Source organism: Triticum aestivum, chromosome 6D (assembly GCF_018294505.1).
Source record: "Triticum aestivum cultivar Chinese Spring chromosome 6D, IWGSC CS RefSeq v2.1, whole genome shotgun sequence".
NCBI lineage: Eukaryota > Viridiplantae > Streptophyta > Magnoliopsida > Poales > Poaceae > Triticum > Triticum aestivum.
Genome location: NC_057811.1, coordinates 86,915,193 through 86,941,211, shown reverse-complemented (window position 1 = coordinate 86,941,211; position 26,019 = coordinate 86,915,193). Strand labels below are relative to the sequence as shown.

Here is a 26,019-nt window from a genome sequence, read left to right as displayed (position 1 = left end):
GGAGGGCGACGGCGTGCGGAGGGTGACGGCGATGTAGGGCGACGACAACGGCGACAGCAGAGGCGAGTGGGGATTTGGGGGAAGTGGCCGGGAGGAAACCGCGCGGGCCGGTTAAGTCAAACATAGCGGTAGAGCTTGTGCGGCGACGTGGCCGGGGCGTAATACGTCTCCAACGTATCTATAATTTTTGATTGTTCCATACTATTATATTATCTGTTTTGGATGTTTAATGGGCTTTATTATGCACTTTTATATTATTTTTGGGACTAACCTATTAACCGAAGGCCCAGTGCAAAATGCTATTTTTTGCCTATTTCAGTGTTTCGCAGAAAAGGAATATCAAACGGAATGAAACCTTCGTGAGGATCGTTTTTGGAACAAACGCAATCCAGGAGACTTGGAGTGGACGTCAAGGAAGCAACGAGGCGGCCAGAGGTAGGGAGGCACGCCCAGGGGGTAGGTGCGTCCCTACCCTTGTGGGCCCCTCGTGGCTCCACCGACCTACTCATTTCGCCTATATATAGTCATATACCCTGAAAACATCCAGGAGCACCATGAAACCCTATTTCCGCTGCCGCAACCTTCTGTACCCGTGAGATCCCATCTTGGGGGCTTTTCCGGCGCTCCGCCGGAGGGGGAATCGATCACGGAGGGCTTCTACATCAACACAATAGCCTCTCCGATGATGTGTGAGTAGTTTACCGCAGACCTTCGGGTCCATAGTTATTAGCTAGATGGCTTCTTCTCTCTCTTTGGATCTCAATACAAAGTTCTCCTTGATTCTCTTGGAGTTCTATTCGATGTAATTCTTTTGCGGTGTGTTTGTCGAGATCCGATGAATTGTGGGTTTATGATCAGGATTATCTATGAACAATATTTGATTCTTCTCTGAATTCTTATATGCATGATTTAATATCTTTGCAAGTCTCTTCGAATTATCAGTTTGGTTTGGCCTACTAGATTGATCTTTCTTGCAATGGGAGAAGTGCTTAGCTTTGGGTTCAATCTTGCGGTGTCCTTTCCCAGTGACAGCAGGGGCAGCAAGGCACGTATTGTATTGTTGCCATCGAGGATAAAAAGATGGGGTTTATATCATATTGCTTGAGTTTATCCCTCTACATCATGTCATCTTGCTTAATGTGTTACTCTGTTCTTATGAACTTAATACTCTAGATGCATGCTGTATAGCGGTCGATGTGTGGAGTAATAGTAGTAGATGCAGAATCGTTTTGGTCTACTTGTCACGGACGTGATGCCTATATACATGATCATGCCTAGATATTCTCATAATTATGCGCTTTTCTATCAATTGCTCGGCAGTAATTTGTTCACCCACCATAGATTATGCTATCTTGAGAGAAGCCACTAGTGAAACCTATGGCCCCCGGGTCTATCTTCCATCATATTAATCTCCCGCCAACGTGCTATTTCTGTCGCCGTTTATTTTGCAATCTTTACTTTTCAATCTATACAACAAAAATACCAAAAATATTTATCTTATTATCTTTATTAGATCTCACTTTTGCAAGTGGCCGTGAAGGGATTGACAACCCCTTTATCGCGTTGGTTGCAAGGTTCTTGATTGTTTGTGCAGGTACTAGGGACTTGCGTGTAGTCTCCTACTGGATTGATACCTTGGTTCTCAAAAACTGAGGGAAATACTTACGCTACTTTGCTGCATCACCCTTTCCTCTTCAAGGGGAAACCAATGCATGCTCAAGAGGTAGCAGGACGGCGGGACGGCCGCCGCAAGGGAGGGGGCGGGGCGGCGGTTAATTGGGGTCGGGTGCGGGGGTCAGGTCGGGGAGGGAGAGAGAGAAGGGAGCGGGACAACCATTAGATAGTCAATTCTTTGCCGTGTGCCAACAGACTGCAAATATTCTTTGTCGTCTGTTGCAGACGACAATGAGGTGGGGCTGGCGGGTCGTTAGGGTTTAGACCTCCACTGGACCCCACCCACCTCTTTGCCGTCTGCTAGCAGACGGCAAGGATTCTTTGCCGTTAGCTAGCAGACGGCAAAGATTCTTTGCCGTTAGCTGGCGGACGACAAAGAATTGGCTGATGGCAACTAGGCTCTTTGCCGTCTGTTTTTTATAAGCAGACGACAAAGGTCTTCTTTGACGTCCGCTAGCAGACGGCAAAGAGCTGACTGATGGCAAATTCTCTGTTTCCAGTAGCGTGACTCTGGGCACTACATTAATAGGTTAGTCCAGAAAAATAATATAAATTGCTATAAAAACTATCTAAAAGTGGTATGATAATAACATGAGACAATAAAAAATTATAGATACGTTCGGGATGTATCAAGGTGCTATGTCTGCGGGCATACTGTAGTGGGCGATGGATGAGGATGAGTCGGTCGATCCATGTTAGAGAGTCAGATGGCCAAGTACATGCTCTCATGACTAATCGACCTTTGCGGTGGCGCCAACCACCATCGTTCTGGAGGATGGGGAGGAGGAGGAGATGCTGGGTGCTGCCAATGGTGAACCGGTTGAGCCTCATGACGCTAGCAATGCAGAAGAGGTGGAGATGGTGGTTAGGGCGCCTGAGCCAGGTGACCATACACTGCCCTTGGAGGTCGCGATTGCAAGCCTCAAGGCTACCACCGCTACGAGCGCCTCCAAGCTCATCGCGGCTAGGATGCAGTGCTTGTTGGGATGGATCAATGAATGTAAGCTCGATTTATCCCCCTAGTGAAAATCTTACTCAATCCCGTTCAAACCGCTCAAATCCCTAATTGGGTATGCCTAAATCTAGTGCCAAGTCAATGCCCAAGAGGTAGATTGGATGCCTAGTGCGTGATGCATAGAATGCAGGCATGATAAAACGATTCCATCGAGGACAAAGGGCTTACCGCCATTGATGAACGCATGTGGGTGAGGTGATGAGACCGGTGATCGACACCGGCTGTCGCCGCCTAGATCTTCGCTCCGATGCTTGTCGTCTAGATCTTTGTGCTTGCCGCCGCGAGTCTGAGAATGGAGAGAGGGGAGAGTAAGCGGTGAGAGAGGGTGATGGGAGTTATGGCGACGCATCGGGAAGCAACGCGGCATCTCGAGCGTGGCTCCTCGCGTGCAACCTCAGACGTCCACGTGCCTCGAGTTGCATTGCTCGGGCCTGGCTATGGAAAAATGGCCGATTCGAGCATTCGTACTCAGCCAGGCTCGGAGGTGCTTTAAATATCGTGCGGGCTGAGATTTAGGTGCAACACAAACAACTAAACGGGCTGAAACACCCATAATCCTTTTCGTGATATTCACAACCATGTCGGATGGTTGTAGATGCAAGAACACCTCGAGATTGATGTCGTCAATACATTTTCGAAAAGTGAACTTGACATAGCTCAGATGGTTAGATTCTTTATGGTGGAGCCAACTCACCAGGGTTCAATTACTACATTTGGCAATGATGCTCGTATTTTTCTAGATTTATTTCACACTATTCGGCGATGTTCGTTTGATGGGAGTAGACATTCCGTCGACTACGGAGGGGCCTGTGATGACTACGTCAATCCCAAGATGATGTATCGGCTCAGTCTCTTGGAGGTGCTCATAGGGGTAGAATATGCATGCGTGCATTCATAGGAGTGAGTGTATGTGCATATATATGAGCATCCGCGTCTCTATCGTGTTAAAAAACTTTAGATTTTTTTTGAGCAAAAAAACTTTAGATGAAAGAAAGCAACAGGGCTGGATATGGGGTGGCCTTTGCCCTTTGGGCTTTTGCCATAAAACGGAAAAAAGAAAACTCAAACGTGCGCGTCAAGTTGCTCGGCCTGGCTCAAGCCCAAGTTAGCCAGCTCTCGCTTCATCGCCAACACGTTCGGCCCAGCGTCCCATTGCCTAGCGCGGTCGCTCCACGGCACTGGAGCAGGGCGGCGCCCCAGCAGCAGCGGCGGCGCGCGCCGCGCTCGCCGGCCCGGGCCTTCTCCCCGCGTCGCCCGCCTCTGGTCGGCAGCGCCTCGCCCGCAGCCTCCTCTGCTCGGTTCCTCCCAGCCGGCGCCGAATTCCCTGTTCTAGGTGAGCAATCTCGTCCGTCATCTCTTCTCCAGTTCCGCTGTTAGTTGGGTTCGCCATATCCGTTTGTGCTCGGGTCCCTATGCTGCTACTTCTGGTTGATTCAGAGAGACGAGTTTAGACTTCAGATCAGATTAAAAATCTTCTGTGCCGCTAGTTTCTCTGTTTTGTTTCCAGCTTGCAGTTGATTTTTTTAGGAAGAGAAAGGGAAAACTATGCCAGTATTTGTAGTGATTGTCATGGCCGGTTGTTGATTATTTTGTTGGTGACCTAATAATACCTGAAGGCAGATAAGTAGGCATCATCCTCTTTGCTTTTCAGTTTTAGATAGACACCTGTTGATTTGCCATCCTGAGCATTGCTTCCTTCTCATTGTGAAACCGAGGCCAATCATGTGAATACGTTCACATTCATTGGGCTATTTACCCAAGGATGGTGACATGGGTAAGATGTATGACTGCTTGTATACTAGCCTAGTAGTTTGTACTTAATTAGTTCAGTATCGTTATTTGAGTGTTGATAAAAGAATACCTGGCGATCAATCAAAATTTGGGAGTTGCACTTGCGGTTAAATGTTCTTTGCATGTTGCTACTTGCTAGTGGATTTGCTTTTGCATTGCATCTTTCTATAGTTTGCACGGAACCATTGGTAATTTCTAGGCACTATCTGATTTGGTTTTTATACTGACCACACCTTTGCTGTATGGAAAGTTGTTGATTTTGCAGTTGGTGCCATATAGATTGATAGTGTAATCCCGTGTTCCCTTTCTGGCAAATACCTTTGGCTGAATTGTTTTTTTCAGTCTTACCTTGTATGCAGAACCGCTAATGCATGATATTTGACTTGTTTTAATCTATAGGTGGCAGAATCTCTTCGCTACAGCTTTAGGGATGTCGTCCTCTTCCACAGTAGAGGGCAAGGATGGCGAGTTCACTGAGGTCGTGGTGGTGCGGCATGGCGAGACTTCCTGGAACGCCTCGCGCATCATACAGGTGATCACAATTGCTGAATACTCCCGTATGTTTTTTCATTGAATTTAGAGCTTGGTACTATGTACTGTTAAAAGATAGGCGAACCAGCCGGCTGATCTGGCCTGCGGATCAGCCGGTTCGTGGGACATTGGATCAACCCCCTTCTAAAGGCCAGGATGCAGCTTATATATGTCGTGTTGTTTCTTCCGTTACAGTCCATGCTCAGTTGCATGCATACATTTTTTGACTTTTTTCTTTCTCTTTGGCCTGGAACCCTGGTTCTACACGGGTGCCCCTTTGCAACATGAAAACTACATGCGAAAAGCTTGCATAAGATGGAACAGGGTTTGTCTTTGTCTCTACGAGCTTGCCGTTGAGCTCTTGGCTATTTCTTGTAAATTCAGAGCATGTCCAACTCTAGACGCTTACATAGATGATAGAAAACAAAATAAATATTGTATAATAAAAAATTCACCGAAACACTCTATTTCTATATTGAGCCCTAATTACATGCTTTCAGTAACGGTAAAACCGGTCGGAAAACCAGTCCCTGCACACAATATTTTAACTTGTGCGGAGAAGTGCTCGACACCACTTTTTGCGTCGATGCCACGTGTGACGCTAGGATTGGTTGGCCCAACTCTCCATCGGCCAGGATATTACTCCCAGTGCCCTCTCCTAGCACCCGTGTCGGGCATGCTCTTCCAAGTTGATCACTAGCAAGCATGATTTTGCCCCTCAAGCGTCATGACTTTGGCTTACAACATCGCTAGCATGGCTTCCTAGCATCACAATTCCGGCTTTGCTGCAGCAGCATCGTCCATCCTTGTAGCGGTGCGCGTTATTGCAGCATTGTTGGTCCATCTTTGCAGCATTCCGTGATTCGGCTTGCAGCATCGCTAGTTCAGCCTTGCAACGTCACAATTTCACCTTGCAGCAGCGGTGGCCCCACCTTGCAGCGTCGTGTGTCTCGACTTGCAGCGTCGCCTATCCGGTCTTGCAATGCCATGATTTCGGCTTTGCAGCATCGATGGCACCGTTTTGCACCATCATGTGTCTTGATCTGCAGTATCGCTGGTCTGGCCTTGCAACGTCACTATTCCAGCTTTGCAACAACAGCTGCCCGCCATGCAACGCCAAGCGTCTCGATTTTCAGCATCACCCGCTAGGCATTTCAGCATCGCTATTCCAACTTGCAGTGGCGACAATTGTCCTTGAAGCGGCGTGTGTCCGGCCTACAACGTTGTGCAACATCGATGCACGGCGGCCCGGCTTAGAAAATGAAACAACGATCAGCCTTGCATATCGAGCGCTTGCAACATCACGTGATCGGCGAGAAATTGGATGATGAGGACGTTGTCTCCCAACTGCCTAAACGCGAATTTGATACGGTAGTTCCGGCGACGTGCTCGCTTGTGGAGCTTGTATTGGTTAGTGAGCTCTACGACCAACTTGTTAGTTTTGAGACGCCATATCCATGCGTGGCAGAAGGTCGCAGCCCTCTGCAAACGCTGCTGCCCGCGGCGGCCTGACAAACCACAAGTCTGGAGGACCACCGCAAGACGTAGTGGTGGTAATGGAAACAACAACCACCACCACGACAACTTTAGCAACAACTTCGTTGGCTCCCATGGCAACTCTAGAGGAGGTGATCACCCTGACGGTACAATACACTGCGTGGCCTCCGGTAGGGAGCCCGGCAACATGCCTGCCTCGGGGCCCATGAAGCTTGGTGAAAGTCCAACTACAAGAGGGGATACCGAAAGCCCGTACACGCTGCTATGGATCATCTTGGCGTGCAAGCCAAGATGGCGGCAACTTAGATCAGATCGATCTCCTGTAAAACCCTAGCCCCTGTCATCTATATAAGGTGGGGGCTAGGGGTAGTCATTCCCATCTACATTGGTAGAACCATAGTCTCATACTTCATCCTCCATGGTAATCCTCGCACGAGGTACCCCATCATGAATACAAACCAAAAGCAGAACGTAGGGTGTTACTCCGTCCCGGAGTCCCAAACCTGGGTAACTTCTTCGTGTGATCTCCAATCTGATACTTCCGGCGACGTTCGCCACGGTACTGACCGGTTTATGTACCGTCAGTTGGCGCCAGGCAGGGTGACAAAAGTGGCCGGAAGTACCAGATTGGATGTCACACGAGGAAGTTACCCAGGTTCGGTCCTCCGGGGAGGAGTAACACCTTACATCCTGCTTTTGGTTTGTATTCATGGTGGAGTACCTTGTGCTGGATTACAATGGAGGATGAAGTATGAGATTACTGAGAGTGTTTCTACCAGAGTAGATGGGAACGATTGCCCCTAGCCCCCACCTTATATAGATGACGGGGGCTAGTGTTTTACAGGAGATCAATCTGATCTAAGTTGTTGCCATCTTGGCTTGCACGCCAAGATGATTCATCGCAACGGGCTTCCGCGATCCCCTTTTATAGTTGGACCTTTATCAAGCATCATGGGCCTCGAGGCAGGCCTGCTGCCATCCCCCCTTTCGGGAGGACACCCCTAGTGTATTGCATTGACAACAGGGCCAAGGAAACAACCACGATAACTTTAACAACAACTCTGTCGGCTCCCACGGCCACTCCGGAGGCGGTGATCACCCAAAGGAAGAACAACGGGGCCAAGGCTATGCCAACAATTACCTTGTCTCAATTCTCCAAAGTTTAGTGACAAATTTGTCGCTAGGGCCACCCTACATGGAAGTGTTGAGGAGGTATGGTTGCTCCTATGGTGGATAAATAAAGAACGTGGAGCAACCACAACATTGTAGGCTGTTGACATGAATTGGTAAGTGGACACGGGAGACACTCCACATCACCGCCAATCTCAACCAATTGAACACTCGTGACCGCTACAACGACAATGAACAAGTCCAAGCCGCCAGGTATGGGCATTAGTCATATCGATTATTCATCAATTCAAACACTAGATCGTCCTCTCCACCTCAAAGATTAGGAAACAAGGAGAACTTTGCTCGCTCTTTTTTATCAAGGATTAGGAAACAAGGAGAACTTTGCTTCACGGCAGGGGTAGGAGAAGATTATACCCCCTCCAGGCCACTTCGTTAACTCTAGGAAAAGCGTGTTTAGTGTCATCAAACCATCTTTGGAGAGATGACATTGTCATCTAGATCAACTACCATCATCTATAGTTACGCAAGTTATTAGTCGCAATAATCTTCCATGTGCTAGCGAGTCGAATAAAAACACTATGCGTGATACGTGTCAAAAAGCAAAGAGTCATCAATTACCATATTGTAATTTGATTAGTGAACTAAGTGCTCCTTTAGAGCTTATATTTTCTGATGTTTGGCGCCCTGCGCTTGAGTCTTTTGGATGGATGAAATACCATGCTAGTTTTATTGATGATAGCAAGTTCACATGGATTTATCTAATCAAACACAAATCTGAAGTATTCCAAATATTCCATGATTTTCAAGCTCTCGTGGATCTACAATTTAGTAAGAAGAATCTTGCTATTCAGTCTGACTTGGGAGTAGAGTATGAAAAACTCTCTTTTTTTTACCAAAATTGGTATGTCTCTCATCCACACACTCATCAACAAAATGGCTCTGTTGAGCGAAAACACCGTCACATTATTGAAACAAAATTGTCTCTTTTAGCTCATGGACCCTTGAGTTTTGGATGAAGCTTTCAATTGCCGCCACATATCTTATAAATCATGTACCTAGTAAAGTGAACAATTTTGAGACTCCACTAGAACGTCTGTATCATCACAAACCCGATTTATTCATGCATAGATGCTTCAGCTAACAGTGGTCTATTCGAACAATGTGACGTTTTCGCACATCAGAGCCATTTTGTTGATGTGCGTGTGGACAAGAAACATGATGGGAGATACCAATTTTGGTAAAAGGAAGTTTGAGTTTTTCATACTCCTCCCCAATCAGATTGAAGAACAAGAATTTTCTTGCTAAATTGTCGTTCAATGTTTGCTTGGAAATCGTTGAATTTTTCGAACACTTCAGATTTTTGTTTGATTAGATAAATCCGTGCGAGCTTGCTAAATCATCAATAACATAATATTTCATTTGTCCAATAGACTCGTGCAAGGGCCCAAATGATGAGGAACACTAGATGAGAAGAAAGAAAACACATGCCAGATCTGTTTGGCTACTTCTAGATGCTTCCACTCTAGTGTAGTATTTCTTTCCTTTTCTTTTCTATCCTACCTACTGTTTTCTAGAGTCTTCTAGTTGTGAGTAGCTATGAGTAGAATGGTGAAACTTACATAATGTTTTCTAGAGTATTCCAGCTATAAGTAGAAGTATGTGAAGGCTTCCCAAAGCCCTATAAATAGAGGTCCTCGCCTCTACTTTGGAGGCAGACTATGCCTACCTATAATAGAACTTGTTGTTCTTATCTAAGATCTTGGAGTAGATCTTGTGCCCTAGGAGTTCTGGATTGAACTCTTGCTGCCCTATCAACCTACATTCGCCTCTAGAGCGATATCTAGCGCAGCACGTTGAAGCTGTTCCTTCAACACTTGTGTTGTACACATTGTAGCAGCAAGGTGGAGTTGCTCCTCCACAAACTTTGTGCTGCTTCAGGTGGTATCAGAGCCTCGTTGACCCATACTAGTTCTTGTTGTCCTCTTCGAGAGTAAGTTGCAGCAAGCAATGGAGCAATTGGAGAAGAGGATGGATGCTGCTGAACAACAAATCAAAGAGCTGCGTGAAGATCTTAATAGGAGATTTGACCAGCTGGTTGAGATGATAAGAAAGGGTGTCCCCCCTGCTACCAATGAAGGAGATTCATCTAAAGAAGAGGAAGATGTTCATCAAGGAAGAAGGAGAGGTAATCTTGGAGCAAGACCGCCACGACAACATGTTGTTCAACGTGCTTCAAGAAGGCCAATTTATGTTGAGGCTTCTGAAGGTGAAGAATATGATGATGCCCTTGAAGAGCCAAATCTCTACGCATATCGGAGAGCACCCAACCCTACATATGCAAGAGATACATACAAGGTGAAAGCTGAGATCCCAAGTTTTAATGGAAATGTTGACATTGAAGGGTGCCTGGATTGGTTATATGAAGTGGAGACTTTCTTTGAGGTCATGGAGGTTCCGGAAGATCGTAGAGTTCCTTTGGTCGCATACAAACTGAAAGGAGGAGCCGGTGCATGGTGGCATCGCGTTCAAGAGGAGCGCAGGCTGAGAGGAGAACCTCGTGTTAGAACTTGGCGACAAATGAAAGGCCTCTTGAAAGGGAGATTTTTGCCCGCTGATTATGACCAGATCCTATTTATCCAATTTCAAAATTGTGCTCAAGGAAATAGGACTGTTTCAGATTACACGGAGGAGTTTCTAAGGCTACAAGTGAGGTGCAACCTTGCTGAAACTGAAGAGCAACAAGTTGCAAGGTACATCAATGGTCTCAATGATGCTATTCAAGATCGATTGATGATGCAACAAATCTGGTCCGTTGATCAAGCACAAGCTCTAGCCTTAAAGGCCGAGAGGTTTGTGAGGATGAGAAAGACAACTAAGGCTCCATATCCTCCATATCCTCATACCGAAGGCTCATCTAGGAGCCAACCTAATAGAGTGGAAGAAAAGACCACTCCACCAAAGACAAAACAGCCCATCCCGAAGCAAACTAGAGGCAAGGGTAAGGCAAATGAAGGCCCAAAGTGCTATAAATGTGGTAAAGAGGGACACATATCCAGCGGCTGCCCACTAAGGAAATTTGTTAACACGACTATCCATGATGGTGAAAGCGATGAGGAAGAATACGAATCTGAAGATGTAGACGGACAAGAGGTTTGTCAAGAAGAAGGTGAAGAGGTGGTATGTGTGATCCAGCGTGTCCTATGTTCCACACCACAACTCGATGACACACAACGGAAGAAAATATTTGAGAGCAAATGCACGGTGAATGGCAAGGTATGCAAACTAGTGATTGATAGTTGCAGCTGCGAGAATCTTATCTCCCAGAAGTTGGTGGACCATTTAAAGCTTGAAACCCATGATCATCCAAATCCCTACACTATTGGATGGATCAAGAAAGGAGTGAATATGAGGATCACCAAACAATGCAACCTGCCACTTTCTTTGGGTAAGCATTATCGCTCAAATGTGTTGTGTGATGTGGTTGACATGGATGCCAGCCATGTTCTTCTTGGGAGGCCTTGGCAATTTGATGTGGATACTACACACAAGGGCAAGGAAAATTCTTACTCTTTCATTTGGAACAAGAGAAGGATCATTATCTTACCAAACAAACCCGAAGGTAATACCTCTAAGGAGGAGGGGAAAACTATGTTAACTATCTCCCATACCTCTCATGAGTTTATGGAAGACTTGAAGGAGGCAGATTTGTGTGCTGCACTTGTTGTAAAGGGAGAAGAGCACCTGACTGTTGAAATTCCAGCAAAGGTACGTGGTTTATTGGCAGAATTTCAGAACATACTTGGGGAGCCACATGGCTTGCCACCGATGAGAGGAATTCAACATAGAATTGACTTAATTCCGGGAGCAAGTCTTCCTAATCTTCCACACTATCGAATGAGCCCAAAGGAGCATGGTATATTGAAGGAGAAAGTGGAGGAATTGTTGCAAAAGGGGCACATTCGAGAAAGTATTAGCCCATGTGCTGTACCAGCCCTACTCGCGCCAAAGAAAGATGGATCTTGGCGCATGTGTACGGACAGTAGAGCCGTTAACAAGATCACCGTAAGGTATAGATTCCCTATTCCCCGTCTGGATGATATGTTGGATCAGCTTAGTGGAGCAAGAGTGTTCACAAAGCTAGATTTAAGAAGTGGATATCATCAAATCCGTATAAGACCCGGGGATGAATGGAAGACCGCCTTCAAGACAAAGGAAGGGTTGTTTGAATGGCTAGTCATGCCATTTGGACTCTCAAATGCACCAAGTACCTTTATGCACTTAATGAATCAAGTCCTTAGACCCTTCTTATCCCACTTTGTTGTGGTCTATTTCGATGACATCTTGATCTATAGCAAGGATGAGGATGAACACTTTGATCACATTCGGAAGGTGCTAGAAGTACTAAGGGAAAATGAGCTCTACGTCAACTTGAAGAAATGTGTTTTCCTGCAAACACAACTTCTTTTCCTAGGATTCGTCATAACATGTGACGGCATTCGTGTTGATGATTCTAAGGTTGAAGCAATCCGAGAATGGCCAACTCCTAAGACCATTTCTGAGGTAAGAAGCTTTCATGGCCTTGCAACTTTCTATAGGCGATTTGTTAAGAATTTCAGCACTATCATGGCACCAATTACCGAGTGTTTGAAGAAAGGAAAGTTCCAATGGGCAGAAGCAGCTGAAGCTAGCTTCAATGAGATTAAACAAAAGCTATCACAAGCTCCTGTCTTGGTACTACCTGATTTCAACAAGACTTTTGAGTTGGAGTGTGATGCAAGTGGAGTAGGCATTGGAGCTGTCCTATCTCAAGAAAGGAAGCCCATTGCTTTCTTTAGTGAGAAGTTAAGTGAAGCTAGACAGAAATGGAGTACCTATCAGCAAGAATTATACGCCGTTTTCAGAGCGTTGAAAACTTGGGAAGTCTATTTGCTGCCTAAAGAGTTCATTGTTTATAGCGACCATCAATCCTTGAAGCATTTTAGAAATCAAAAGCATGTTGACCGCATGCTAGCAAGATGGGCAGCATATCTTGAGAGGTTTAACTATCTCATCGTGCATAAATCTGGAATAACTAACAGAGTGGCCGATGCTTTGAGTCGTCGTGCATGCCTCTTGACTTCTTTTGAAGCTGAACTTCCGGGCATGGGTCAAATAAAGGAGTTGTATGAGGGTGACGAAGACTTTGGCCATGTTTGGGTAAAGCACGCAAGGGGCCAACCATTAGGTGATGACTATTTGATGCAAGATGGATATCTCTTCAAAAATGATCGTTTGTGCATTCCAAGAAGTTCTCTACGTGACAAGCTGGTTAGAGAGCTCCATTCAAGTGATCTTAGTGGCCATGTTGGACGGGACAAGACTATCGCTAACCTGGAAGCTCGCTACTTTTGGCCACAACTAAAGAGAGATGCTGGAAAGTTCGTTCAACGGTGCCCCGTATGTCAGACCTGCAAAGGCCAAGTCCAGAACACAGGGTTATACATGCCTTTGCCTGTTCCTGTTGCTCCATGGGAGGACATTTCTATGGACTTCGTCTTGGGCTTGCCAAGAACAAGACGAGGAAGTGATGCTGTATTTGTGGTCGTGGATAGATTCTCTAAGATGGCTCATTTCATCCCATGCCGCAAGACAACGGATGCTCATCATGTGGCAAACCTATTCTTTCGAGAAGTGGTCAGACTTCATGGAGTTCCAAGGTCCATTGTCTCAGACCGTGATAGCAAGTTTCTTGCTGCATTTTGGCTCACTTTGTGGAAGCAATTCAACACTGAATTGAAATTTTCTAGCACTGCTCATCCACAAACAGATGGACAAACGGAAGTGGTGAACAAGTTTTTGGGTAATCTGATCCGTTGCATTTGTGGAGAAAGAAAGGGGCAATGGGATTTGGCTTTATCTCTTGCAGAGTTCTCCTACAATAACTCCAAGCATAGATCCACAGGAAGGAGCCCTTTTTCCATTGTCTACACTAAAGTTCCAACACATGTGGTGGACCTGGTGAAGCTGCCATCAAGGGGAAACTCAAAATCAGCATTGTCCTTTGCTGATAATTACACCGAGTTATTTGAAGAGATTCGCGGCGCTTTGGAAGCACAAAATCAGAAATATAAACAACTTGCTGATTGCAAAAAGAGGCCAAAATCATTCCAAGTCGGTGATAAGGTGATGGTCTACCTCCGAAAAGAGAGGCTGCCTTTAGGTGTTAAAGGGAAACTTAGGCAGCGAAGGTATGGGCCCTTCTCTATCATGAGGAAGATAAATGATAATGCTTATGTGATAGATCTTCCAAGTGACATGGGTATCTCCAACACTTTCAATGTTGCGGACTTGACTCTCTACCATCCAGAAGAAGCGCTCTATGAAGATAACTCGAGGGCGAGTTCCAAACAACCAGGGGAGAATGATGAGGAACACTAGATGAGAAGAAAGAAAACACATGCCAGATCTGTTTGGCTACTTCTAGATGCTTCCACTCTAGTGTAGTATTTCTTTCCTTTTCTTTTCTATCCTACCTACTGTTTTCTAGAGTCTTCTAGTTGTGAGTAGCTATGAGTAGAATGGTGAAACTTACATAATGTTTTCTAGAGTATTCTAGCTATAAGTAGAAGTATGTGAAGGCTTCCCAAAGCCCTATAAATAGAGGTCCTCGCCTCTACTTTGGAGGCAGACTATGTACCCCTACCTATAATAGAACTTGTTGTTCTTATCTAAGATCTTGGAGTAGATCTTGTGCCCTAGGAGTTCTGGATTGAACTCTTGCTGCCCTATCAACCTACATTCGCCTCTAGAGCGATATCTAGCGCAGCACGTTGAAGCTGCTCCTTCAACACTTGTGCTGTACACATTGTAGCGGCAAGGTGGAGTTGCTCCTCCACAAATTTTGTGCTGCTTCACCAAACATCGGAAAATATAAGCTCTAAAGGAGCACTGGATTCACTAATCACTCGGATATGGCAATTGAGGGCTCTTGCCTTTTTGACATGCATCATACATAGTGGTTTTATTCGACTCACTAGCACATGGAAAGATTATTGCGACTGACAACTTGCTTAACTATAGATGACGACGGATGACCTAGAAGGCAATGCCATCTCTTGAAAAAAGGTTTGGTGGCATTGAACAAGCTTTTTCTTGAGTTTCTCTCGGGGGTGGGCCGTGTGGCATGACGAGCTGCGGGGCCATCCCCTGATTAGCTTGAGGCTGGTTATTGCTGCATGACTCATATAACTGGCGAGGAGCTGGTTCGTAGGTGCTTGGCTTGCGGGGCTCTCGATTGTGGTTGCCTGACCTGTGGCTCTGCTGGGAGGCCGTGCTGACCAAGTCACCGGACGCCCTGGCGTGGCTCTTGGATAGCTTGTAAAATTGTGTCCGGAGCTTGTAAAATCTCCGAGGTCACCAGTTCGGGTCCGGGAAGATCCTAGTGCTCCCCAGACTCTATGTTCGACCCTGAGTTCAGGGGGCGCGGAGTCCCACCCAAAGGAAGGGTATCCGACTCAAGGGATTCGGAGGTCCGAACATAGCTGGTCCTTAATTCAGGAGAAGAAGTGTCTTCGGCTCGTTCCTCGACGACCGCTACCAGGTGGGTGATCGGCGGGAGATTGATTTCCCTCTAGTCAGGTTTAAGCCCGATCCGATCATAGCCGTTGAAAGCCCCAGGGCGGCGATGCGATCTAGCAGCTCGTTTAAGGACGAGGTGTCCGCCGGATCCATCTTTTCAGAGTATTCGAGACCGATGCAGGGGTGGTGTTTGGCGATCACGGGGGACGCTGTCGGCTTGATGGCCATGCGGGCACCCACGGTGAAACCGCCGAGCTGGAGGACCTGTCCTGAAGTTAGGCTCCTTCTAGAAGTGATATCGTCGTTGATGACAAGGTGAGCCATAGATCGCTTTTCGTGACCACACAACGGAGCTCTAAATGAAAGCACCATTGTCGGTGTCAAAACCGGCAGATCTCGGGTAGGGGGGCCCAAGCTGTGAGTCTAAGGATCAATGGTAACAAGGGACAATGGGGACACGGTGTTTACCCAGGTTCAGGCCCTCTCAAAGGAGGTAAAACCCTACGTCCTGCTTGATTGTATTCGATGAGTATAGGGGTTACAAGAGTTGATCTACCTCGAGATCATAATGGCCAAACCCTAGCTGTCTAGCCTATGATTATTCTGATGCCCTCTACGGACTAAACCCTCCGGTTTATATACACACCGGAGGGGCCTAGGGTTGTACAAAGTCGGTTTACAAAGGAAAGGAGTATTACACCCGGACACCAAACTTTCCGTTCTACGCACATAGGAGTCCTACCCGGACACAGGAGGTGGTCTTCTACCTCGCCTTCATGGCCCATCAGTCCGGCCCATTTCAAATAAACCGGACACCTGGGGACCCCCTAATCCAGGACTCCCTCAGGCATAATTATCTTGCATGATCACTGTTGTGTTGAGAGGCTCCATCCCTAGCTCAGATATCTCCTTGTCCGGATATCTGTTGGGGAACCTCACATTAATGAGGGCCCTTGCCGCTGCCTGCATATTCTTTGCCGGCGTGCGATAGGACACGGGCTTGGATCTACGGCGTTCTCGAGTGCTTGATCCATCCTTCTGCTTCGGAGAGCTAGGGCGGCTGTATCTGCCGTCGGCATGGTCTTTCAACTTTTCTGGCGAGACTGGAACTGCTCCTCGGACCTCTGCAACTCGGCTGCACTCCTTTCCAAGCGTCTCTTTTCCTTTAACCTTGTTGAGGGTCGCCAAGATTTCACCCGGGTAGACTCTTGGGCCTCGTTGTCCAAGATCGGCTCGTCAATCGCTTCGATGTCATCATCATTGATTTCTTCTGCCTCACCGCTTTCCTCCTGGTTCGTATCCGATGTGTCTGCCATGTAGCAGGCCTTGATTGAGGCCGCCTTCCATGGTCTGTGAAGTGCCGCAGTTGGCGGGTGGCTATTGGCTTAGTCACCCATCTCCTCATCGGGATCGTCTAGCTTCTTGATGATGGCGGTGAGGTCTTCGACGTTAGCAATGAAGTGGGTGGTGGGCCTGCTGCTCCTGGGCCTGGCATGGCGCTAGGCCTTGGAGGACAAGCTCGCTGCGTGAATCCGCGACGTATTCTAGATTGCCGAAGTGAATGATCCGGCCTGGAGCGTAGGTCTCTACTTGGCTAAGATGGCTGGTTGAGTCGGCGACGTAGCACATGGCGCCGAAAACGAAGATTTGACCCGATGTGTGGATCGTGCCGACGGCAACTGGCGATCCCATCTGATTCTCCGAGTTCACTCCCCAGGACCTGTATGGGCCACCACCGTCGGAAGCTATCTTGGCTAGTCGAATAGATTAGAGGGGAAACAGGAGACCAGATTTACCCAGATTCAGGCCCTCATGATAAAGGTAATACCGCACTCCTGCTCGTGTTGTATTGCGAAGGGGTGTACAGAGTACAAGGTACAATCGAGGGATTGATCTCAATGTAATCTAATGTGTATCAACTAGCTTGGGCCTTGCTTATATAGGACCTAGTCGGCTGCGTCAGTGGAGGGGAGTCCTCCACGGATCCGGCTTCCTTGTCTTGTACGGCAAGGCTTCCAGCATCCTCCTTCTACAGAGCCCATGGGCCGGCATGATGGCCTAGGGTGGAAACCGACCTAGGGGTCCTCAGGCCGGCCTACTTGGGCCGACTACCAGCAAGGTGAGGCACCCTTGGCCGTAACACCATCACTGACCCTCCACCATGCATGGACATGCACGTCTCAAAACTGGCGAGCTGGCCGTAGAGCTCGCTCACCAATACAGGGTCGACACGCGAGCACATCGCCGAGATGCCTAATCAAAGTCCTCGGCTAGGCCGCTGAGGATGTGGGAGACAATGTCCTCATCATCCAATTTCTTACCTAGGGCCTCCATCACATTAGAGGCCCCTGAGCTTGCCGATGTACTCAACAATGCTCGAGTTGCCCTTCTGGGTGTTCGCGAGTACCATCCGGATGTTCACCGTGTGTGTGCGGTTCTGTGACGCGAACTTGTTCTGGACCATGCCGCCGTCATGGTGTAGGAAATAACCTGCATGGAAATTTCCCTCGGCAGGGAGGTGAGCAGGAACGAGTACACCTGCTGACCAGCTGCAACCCAAACCTCATTCAGGGTTAATGTGTTTCTCTATTGTCTTCCCGTCCGTCGCGACCGCGTCGATCTCCTGATCCATCGAGGAACCCCTCCATGTGAGCGCCCCTCACATGGGAGAGGATTTGAGCGCGCCAGATGAGGTCATTGCCCTTAGAGAGCTTCTTGGTGACACCATGGGCGCATGGGAAACAGAGGTGGTGGAGTTTGAGGAATAGCCTGGCCAAGGCTCATTGCAGACCAATCCGGAAGATTCACAGGTATTCCGTTTATATAGGCACCCATTGTAGCAAAGGATAAACCCTCTAGAAGCTATCTCTAACTACCTATCAAAATATCTTTTACGTCTAGTTGTAGAAAAAGTTTACTGGCTAAATATCTGGGAGACTGTCTTGAAGAGGACTATTTGGTAGAGGTTATTAACGTGTGATGCACTGATGTCAACATGTGAACTTCGATATATTATAGGCATCTGATGTACTCCCTCCGTCCCATAATGTAAGACATTTTTTGGCACTACACTAGTGTCAAAAAACATCTTACATTATGGGATGGAGGGAGTAGCAATTTACAAAGCAACTCGGGAAGCAGCTTAATCAGTTTTCCTTCAATTGATTTTTTTGCTTGATTCATTGCAATATTGTCAACCACTATTTTGCTTCCGTTGCTAGCAGCTGATTTCTAAGCCACCTATAGCAAGAGGAATTTTCCTTTCATGTCCTCATTTTAGTTTGTCATGTAATGTGCAACTGATTTCTAAGCCACCTGTAGCAAGAGGAATTTTCCTTTCACGTCCTCAATTAGCTTGTCATGTAATGAAACTTAGGACTTTTAAGGTAATGCATGTTTTCTCACGCTACTTACAGAAGACTACACACTACAGTATTTACATATCTTCACTTCGTATCTTCGTTGCATCTCATATTCTAGTTGTGTGCCTCGTTAGAATTATTTATCTTGCTTCTGCTCTTGGAGGTGCCCATTGGCCATTGACCATGGGCCAGGGGCGGTCATCCATTGCAAAAGCAGCTTAAGAGATGACAGACAGTAATGTTATACCACTGCTATTGTCAGTTTTCACCTATACATCATACTTGTACCTGAATAAGGAGAGAATGTCAAAATTTATGTTCTGTTGCTCCTCGGTGTAGATTTAGATTGCCTGGTAGCTACAAACACATATTGGCCTTCTCTTAATTGGGCAAGCTATAGTAATTTAGTATTTCCAGCTTTCTCTTGCAAATGACCATGAATTTGTGATGGTGTTGACTGCTGAGCCAGTTAGCAGTTTTGTAGTGTGTGTGAGCAAATGCCAACAAATAATAGCGTCCTAGGGCCATTTTCCCTTATCCGATTTTATAATCTGAATAAATAGGTAGGAGCAATAAATTAATGGCATGATATGATTTTAACTCTGGTGCGTATTTGCACATTACCCAACCCTCAACCGATCTGATATGTTATCCTACTCTTGTGTTAGGGGCACTTGGATGCAGAGCTGAATGAGATTGGGAGGCAGCAAGCTGTTGCGGTATTGTATGGCTTACTTATATACTACTCCCTCCGTTCCTAATTATAAGTCTATTTTAGAGATTCCACTACGGACTACATACGGATGTATATAGACATGTTTTAGAGTTTAGATTCACTCATTTTACTCCGTATGTAGTCCGTAGTGGAATCTCTAAAAAGACTTATATTTAGGAATGGAGGTAGTACAAGACATCTGGAGTAGCATTTTTTATGTGGAACTTGTGTGACTCTAATGCCCAGGTTGCTCATCGGCTGTCTAAAGAAGCCAAACCAGCTGCCATATACTCGTCAGATTTGAAGCGGGCCGCAGAGACTGCAAGAACAATAGCAAAATTCTGCAATTTACCAAATGTTCGTTCATTCACGTTGACTCTTTCTGTTATTCAAATATCTCGAGCATACAACATGTTGCTGCCATGTAATTTGTGCAGGCTCTGCATCTCCACACATCTTGACAAATTGCTTGATATAATATTAATGAGCAAACAATTTGCATAATAGGTTGTGTTTGATCCTGCACTTAGAGAAAGACACATAGGAGATGTGCAGGGCCTGACGCTTCAAGATGCTGTCAAAGAAAAGCCAGAAGCTTACAAAGCTTTTATGTCTCACAAGAGAAACCAGCAAATTCCTGTAAGCATTCACATTTTTCTACTTTTGAGAAAATGTTTATCAGTTGATTTTTTTTTGAGTTGATATTAGTTCACTGACCAGTGGAGAATTGTGTACTTGAAAATATTGCAAATACATGGTTGGTTGTAACCATAGTCTTAAAGATGTCACAAGTAGATATGCATCGACACTGCACCATTCAATGGCCTGCATATAGTTAACCATTTTGTAGGCTTGAACATGTTGAACATGGATTGATCTTCCAGTGGCAAGAACATTGTTCACTTAACATGACATGCTCCTGAAATCCTAATGAATTGAGGTATTAATGCAAGTCACTGTTTTTGGTACCCTGCCGTAGACTTGCAGCTGTTTCTGAGGGCAACTTAACAGACAAACAACTCTGCCATATCAAACTGTCATTTCTTATGAACTTACACACACAACAGGTTCATATAGGTTGGTACATGAAAGGGGTTTTGTATTCTAGGTCGATTTTTATCATACAGGATGCTCATACAGCTTTTCTCTAACCAGCCGTATGCTTGTATCAGCCTCATGCGTTAGCTTGTCTTGAAAGATTTATTGTTCTGAGTTTTTTGGGGCTTGTCCTTTCAGGGTGGTGGGGAGAGTCTTGATCAACTATCCGAGCGATGTGTCTCCTGCCTGTATAAAATAGTCGAGAAACATAGAGGTAAACTCCGGACTTCAGACTTTTCCCTGCAAAAAGCAAAACGAACAAAACAAGCTTCATTTTTTTCTTTGACTTATAACTGGTAGTAAATCAGACTATTGTTTTGTAAACTTGACAATCTGGATAAAATATATATTTCAATCTCGAAAAAGAAAACCCTGAGAGTTTGCTCACTACCTATCAAAAGGAATGCTATTCAAAGAAGGGGTTGCCTTATTGTCATCCTTTGGTTCTTGTGGGCTGTAGACGAGATACTGTGTTAATGTTTAAAACTTCAAATAACCGTTAAAGAGAAATATTACCGACAAAAACTACCTCTTATGCATGAGATTTGCTTACTTGGCTATGACCTCCTGAGCATTTCTGAACTTTTTTTTCTCATTTACTAACAGGGGAGCGTGTTATCCTGGTCTCTCATGGCGGAACCATCAGAGAGCTCTACAGGCACGCCAGTCCCGTGCCGCTCCGCGGTAAAATACACAACACGTCGGTTACTGTCGTGCTCGTTTCTGGTGACACTGGCCGCTGCATTGTCAAGATGTGTGGGGATGTTAGCCACCTTGAGGCCACCGGTGTTCTGGAGAATGCCTTTGGCGGCGACAAGTCTTCAGCCTAAGAGCACCCTCCCTGCAGCAGTTCTTACGTGTAGAGGATACAGATACAGTACAAATTTTCTCGTCATGTTTTTGCTGTGACACACATACGAATGCGATATATGGAGCGGATGCTACTTGAATACGGATACGAATCAGATGTTACTCAGTTCGGAGCATATATGGATCTTAAAATTTAGTGTATGTATTATTAGGTGCAAAATTAAGTTAGCAACTGTGTGACACAAAATTATCTACTCGTAACATATGATAAGTCAATGATAAATAATATCCCTCTGTCCGGAAATACTTCTCATCAAAATGAATAAAAGGGAATGTATCTAGACATATTTTAGTTTTAGATACATCCTTTTTTGTCCATTTTGATGACAAGTATTTTCGGACGGAGAGAGTAGATGAATAAATACTATTCCCTCCATTTCAAAATAAGTGTCTTAACTTACTTATTTTGGGAATACTCCCTCTGTCAGGAAATAATTCTCGCTCAAACAGATTTAAACCTGAGGGGGTTAGGTTTTGCTACAAAGGAACCTAATAATTTCCAAGTGCAATTTCATACAAATACAAAAGTGGAATTTGACCACTTTTTAGACTTTTATGTTGTATAATTGAGATTTGGGGCTAGAATTGCTTAAATTTGTAGGCGTAATATTTCTTGAAATATGAATATATCCACTTTCACATCTACCTTTTTTAAATTCTCAATCATATTTGTATTTATAAGATAAATTCAGATATTTTCACATCAAGTTATATTTTTGTTCGGATAAAGATGTCAACTTGCTATACCGGTATTTCCCCGAATACAAACATCGGGTATTCCAAATTATCCGGTGCTACTTCCACGCCTACAACTTGTTTTTTTTTCTTAATGATTTGATCGTTTGAAGGGATTGTTTTTTAGAGACATTTGAAGATTATTAATTCGCGTGTCATGTGCTATATGCGGTCAGTTATATATTAGCAAAATACAAATAATTTTTAAAAAAATGTTTATGCTCCCAATACAGCGCATGGGCAATTATCCGGTAACTAAAAAAAAACTGTTTCTAGCACCGGTCGGACTCTTTCTCGTGTGTTAGATTAGAAACCGAATCCATCCCGGCAAAAAAAAAAAGATCCTCAAAAAAAAAACCGAATCCATCACGAAATCCACCAAGGCCGTCCCTCGACCGCTTCAAATAAAAGCCGCACGCACGCACGCCTCCGATCCTCTCCTCACAGCGCCCGCCGCCATCGCCTGCGACCTCCTGCTCGAGTTCCCCCCGCCGGCGCCGAACTCCCTGCCCTAGGTGAGTAACCTCGCTCTGTATTCTTGGTCACGGTGGATCCGAGCGGGATGGCCCTGCTACCTGGATATTTTTTTGTTTTGTTAAATTTAGCGATTGTTGCTGTGGACTGGGCATGAGCTAGGGTTTGGTTGGGTGTCCTCGTATATGTAGAAAAAAATATCTTAGTATCGTCGACTACTGTATCTGTCGAGCTGGACCTGATCCGGCGTAGGTATTATTTGTTTTTCATGAGGAACAATTTGATCTCCACGGTTGTAGCCTGGAAGCGATTCAGCGTTCGTAGCGTATATTTGATTCCGAGCTGCTAGTTTTGGTTTATTGCTTGAGATCATAGATTAAGTAAATATTGTTCAGTCCACACATAGATCATATCTACTCGTAGTACTAGTAGCAGACTAGACCTATCTTGGTCATTTAGGGACCTACTAGATCTGAAGTGAAAAATGCAGTTTTGTTCAGTCCAATAGGCTATATTCACTCTTTGATGAACAATGCGGCCGTTTTGTGTTGAATTTGCTTCTGCATCGCGTCTCTAGTTTGCACGGAACCATGCCCGTTGTTAATTTCTAGGCACTATCTGATTTTGTTTAGACAGTCCACACTGTATAATCCTCTGTTCCCTTTCTGGCATTATGATATACCTCCGGCTGAATATTTTTCTTTTCAATCTTGCCTTGTATGCAGAATCGCTAATGCATGATCTTTGGCTTGTTTAATGCAGGCAGCAGAATCTCTTTGCTACAATCTGACAAAGTGGAGGGCTTGGAAGTCCAAGTTTCTTTCATGTCTGGACAACACTCGCTGTACTTCGAATCAGTTGGATTGCCGGGAGAGTGTTCTCGTACAACAAGAAAAAGGGATAAGCTTCTTTCCCCTCACTTGCCACTGTTCAAGGTCAGCTCAAAGGCGGCTCTTGCTTCTGAATTTGGACGAGGCTGATAGGATCAGAAAGCTTGAGCCAAGATGGCGCTGCAGAACATTGGCGCTTTGAACAAGGATGACGCCTTCTACAGGTACAAGATGCCCAAAATGTTAACAAAAATAGAAGGCCATGGTAATGGCATCAAGACAAACATCGTGAACATGGTTGGCATAGCAAAAGCGCTTGCCAGGCCAGCTTCCTACACAACAAAGTACTTTGGCTGTGCGCTTGGGGCACAGTCTACATTTGATGACAAGACAGGGGTTTGCATAGTCAATGGTGCCCATGACACTGCAAAACTGGCTGGCCTTCTTGAGAACTTCATCAACAAGTATGTTCAGTGTTATAAGTGTGGCAACCCTGAAACAGAGGTTGTCATCTCCAAGAAACAGACGCTATCTCTGAAATGTGCTGCATGTGGCTTCATCTCGGATGTTAACATGAGTGACAAGCTTGCTAAATTCATTGTGAACAACCCGCCAGAACTGAAGAAGGGAGGCAAGGACAAGAAAGCCATGCGAAGAGCTGAGAAGGAGCGGCTCAAGGAAGGTCAGGCTGCTGATGAGGAGATGAAGAAACTCAAGAAGGATGGGAAGAAGAAAGGTGCTTCATCCAAGGACAGCACTGCAAAAGGTGTTGCTGCAAAGAAAAATGCTACTGCTGGTGGTTCTGATGAAGAACATGCAACCTCGTCAACTTACAGTCAAGCTGTGGACTTTCCAGCTGCTGCAGATGACGACTATGACGACGACGATGATGACGGTGTGGAGTGGCAGACTGACACGTCAGCAGAGGCTGCGAGAAAGCGCATGGAGGAGCAGCTGAATGCGGCGACTGCCGAGATGGTCATGCTTGCCACCGAAGAGACAGAAAAGAAGAAGCAACATGCCAAAATGTCTCCATATGATGAACTGGTCGAGGAGATCAAGGCCAACGTGGGCAATGCTGCCACTCCAGCTCAGATCAAGGCTGTGCTGTCCTCCTCGACCCTCCCCGCCAAGGACGTGACGGACGCCCTCTTTGAGGCGCTCTTCCACGGTGCGGGCAAGGGGTTTGCAAAGGACGTCAAGAAGAACAATGACTACCTTGCTGCTGCCGTGCCCGATGAAGGAGCCCAGATGCTGCTGCTCCAGGCCATCGAGGCGTTCTGCGGCAAGTGCAGCGCCGAGGCCCTGAAGGAGGTGCCGGTGGTCCTGAAATGCCTGTATGATGGCGACGTCCTCGAGGAAGAAGCCATTGTCCAGTGGTACGATGAAGCTGTTGCTGCCGGCAAGGCCTCCCAGGTTGTGAAGAATGCCAGGCCGTTTGTGGTCTGGCTCCAGGTCGCCGAACCGGACGAGGAGTGAAGAGGCCGTGCTGCTTGATCCCGTTTATACGCTCTATCTTTTTACCGCCTACTTGCTTTAGGTATCTTTTCATAGTGTTTGAAGTGTCCATTTTTTGGATCAGTATTTTAAGTTTCAGACGTTAAACACTTGAGTTGTTATGGTTGATTCTGTGTTGAGTCGGTTAAAATATTTCTTATAACAAATTATGTCTTTTGATAGTGTGCTTGAAGTGTCCATTTTTGGACCAGTATTTGAAGTGTCAGAGGTATGCATGGTTTGCTGCATCCGCTGTGTCCTGTTTTCAACTATTTCTTATAACAAATTATTCAGAATTTGTACTTCTGTTTTCCAAAACCATGCTTGCATTTACAGTTGTAACAATGGTGCCGTTTACTCTGCTGTTGCTGAACATAAGTTGTTGAACATTTGTAAGCAGACCCCCTTGGTTGTGTGGTGCTGTCACTTGTGTAACCTGTGTTAGTTCCAAGAGCAGGAAAGAGAAGTACTCCCTCCGTCCCATAATATAAGGGCACTGCTAGACACCGGCGCACCGGCCGAAACTTTTGGCCGGTCCAGCCATAGCCGCTCGATGGGAGCCGCGCGGTGGTTGGATCTGGAGCAAAAAAAAATCGCCTCAGCTTCTTCTTTCTCAGGCCCCCGTGGCGCATCTCCGGCGAGATCCCCCGCAGCTCACAGCACCGCGCAGCTCCAGCAAGGCCTCCCCCGCGGCGCTTCTTCCTCGGGCCCCCGTGGCGCATCTCCGGCGAGATCCCCCGCGGCTCGCAGCTCCAGCAAGGCCCCCGCGGCGCATCTCCGGCGAGCCTCCCCCCCCCCCCCCCCCGCCCCCGCGGCTCGCAGAGCCGCACGTCGCCGGCCGCAGCACCCGTCGTAGAGCTCGTGTTGTTCCCCGTCCTTAATTTTCTGGTCGCAGCAAAAAATCTTGACGGTTCGAGCAAAAACCAATAAACGTTGGTAGCAAAAATTGGAAAAAAATCGACGCCGTTCCAACAAACCAAAAACCTGATGGTAGCAAAAAATGATGCTTGTTCCAGCAAATCGAAACGCTGGTGGTAGCAAAAATAAAAAATCGAGCGCTGGTTCCAGAAAAATCAAGAAGCCGGTGGTAGCAAAAATTGACACTGGTTGCAGCAAACCAAAAAACGGTTGTAGCAAAACAAAATGGTTGAAGCTTTTCAAAATTAGGTTTGAAGCTTTGCATGTCAACGCGTCATGTGCTCACTGGTTGAAGCTTTATATGAAGCCGGTTGAAGCTTTCTT

At 46.1% G+C, this 26,019-nt stretch overlaps 2 protein-coding genes across 2 annotated transcripts; both read left to right on the top strand.

Annotated features, from left to right (window-relative positions):
• The first annotated feature begins 3,776 nt into the window (after positions 1–3,776).
• Positions 3,777–21,452, top strand: LOC123143747 (phosphoglycerate mutase-like protein 4). Its single transcript, XM_044562719.1, has 7 exons — positions 3,777–4,022; positions 4,880–5,012; positions 19,227–19,277; positions 19,520–19,630; positions 19,781–19,912; positions 20,510–20,585; positions 20,978–21,452. Exons 2-7 carry the CDS (start codon positions 4,911–4,913, stop codon positions 21,199–21,201), a joined length of 696 nt encoding a protein of 231 aa, XP_044418654.1. The 5' UTR covers positions 3,777–4,022; positions 4,880–4,910; the 3' UTR covers positions 21,202–21,452.
• A 903-nt stretch (positions 21,453–22,355) lies between these two features.
• LOC123143745 (eukaryotic translation initiation factor 5) lies at positions 22,356–24,959 on the top strand. The gene is made up of 2 exons (XM_044562718.1): positions 22,356–22,491; positions 23,213–24,959. Exon 2 carries the CDS (start codon positions 23,455–23,457, stop codon positions 24,757–24,759), a length of 1,305 nt encoding a protein of 434 aa, XP_044418653.1. The 5' UTR covers positions 22,356–22,491; positions 23,213–23,454; the 3' UTR covers positions 24,760–24,959.
• The last annotated feature ends 1,060 nt before the right edge of the window (positions 24,960–26,019 follow it).

Excerpts from the sequence above, each read along its gene's own strand:
- LOC123143747 (XM_044562719.1), top strand. The coding sequence starts at position 4,911 with ATGTCGTCCTCTTCCACAGTAGAGGGCAAGGATGGCGAGTTCACTGAG. Across the intron at positions 5,013-19,226 it reads ACGCCTCGCGCATCATACAG|GGGCACTTGGATGCAGAGCT; the intron begins GTGATCACAATT and ends CTCTTGTGTTAG. Across the intron at positions 19,278-19,519 it reads GGAGGCAGCAAGCTGTTGCG|GTTGCTCATCGGCTGTCTAA; the intron begins GTATTGTATGGC and ends TCTAATGCCCAG.
- LOC123143745 (XM_044562718.1), top strand. The coding sequence starts at position 23,455 with ATGGCGCTGCAGAACATTGGCGCTTTGAACAAGGATGACGCCTTCTAC.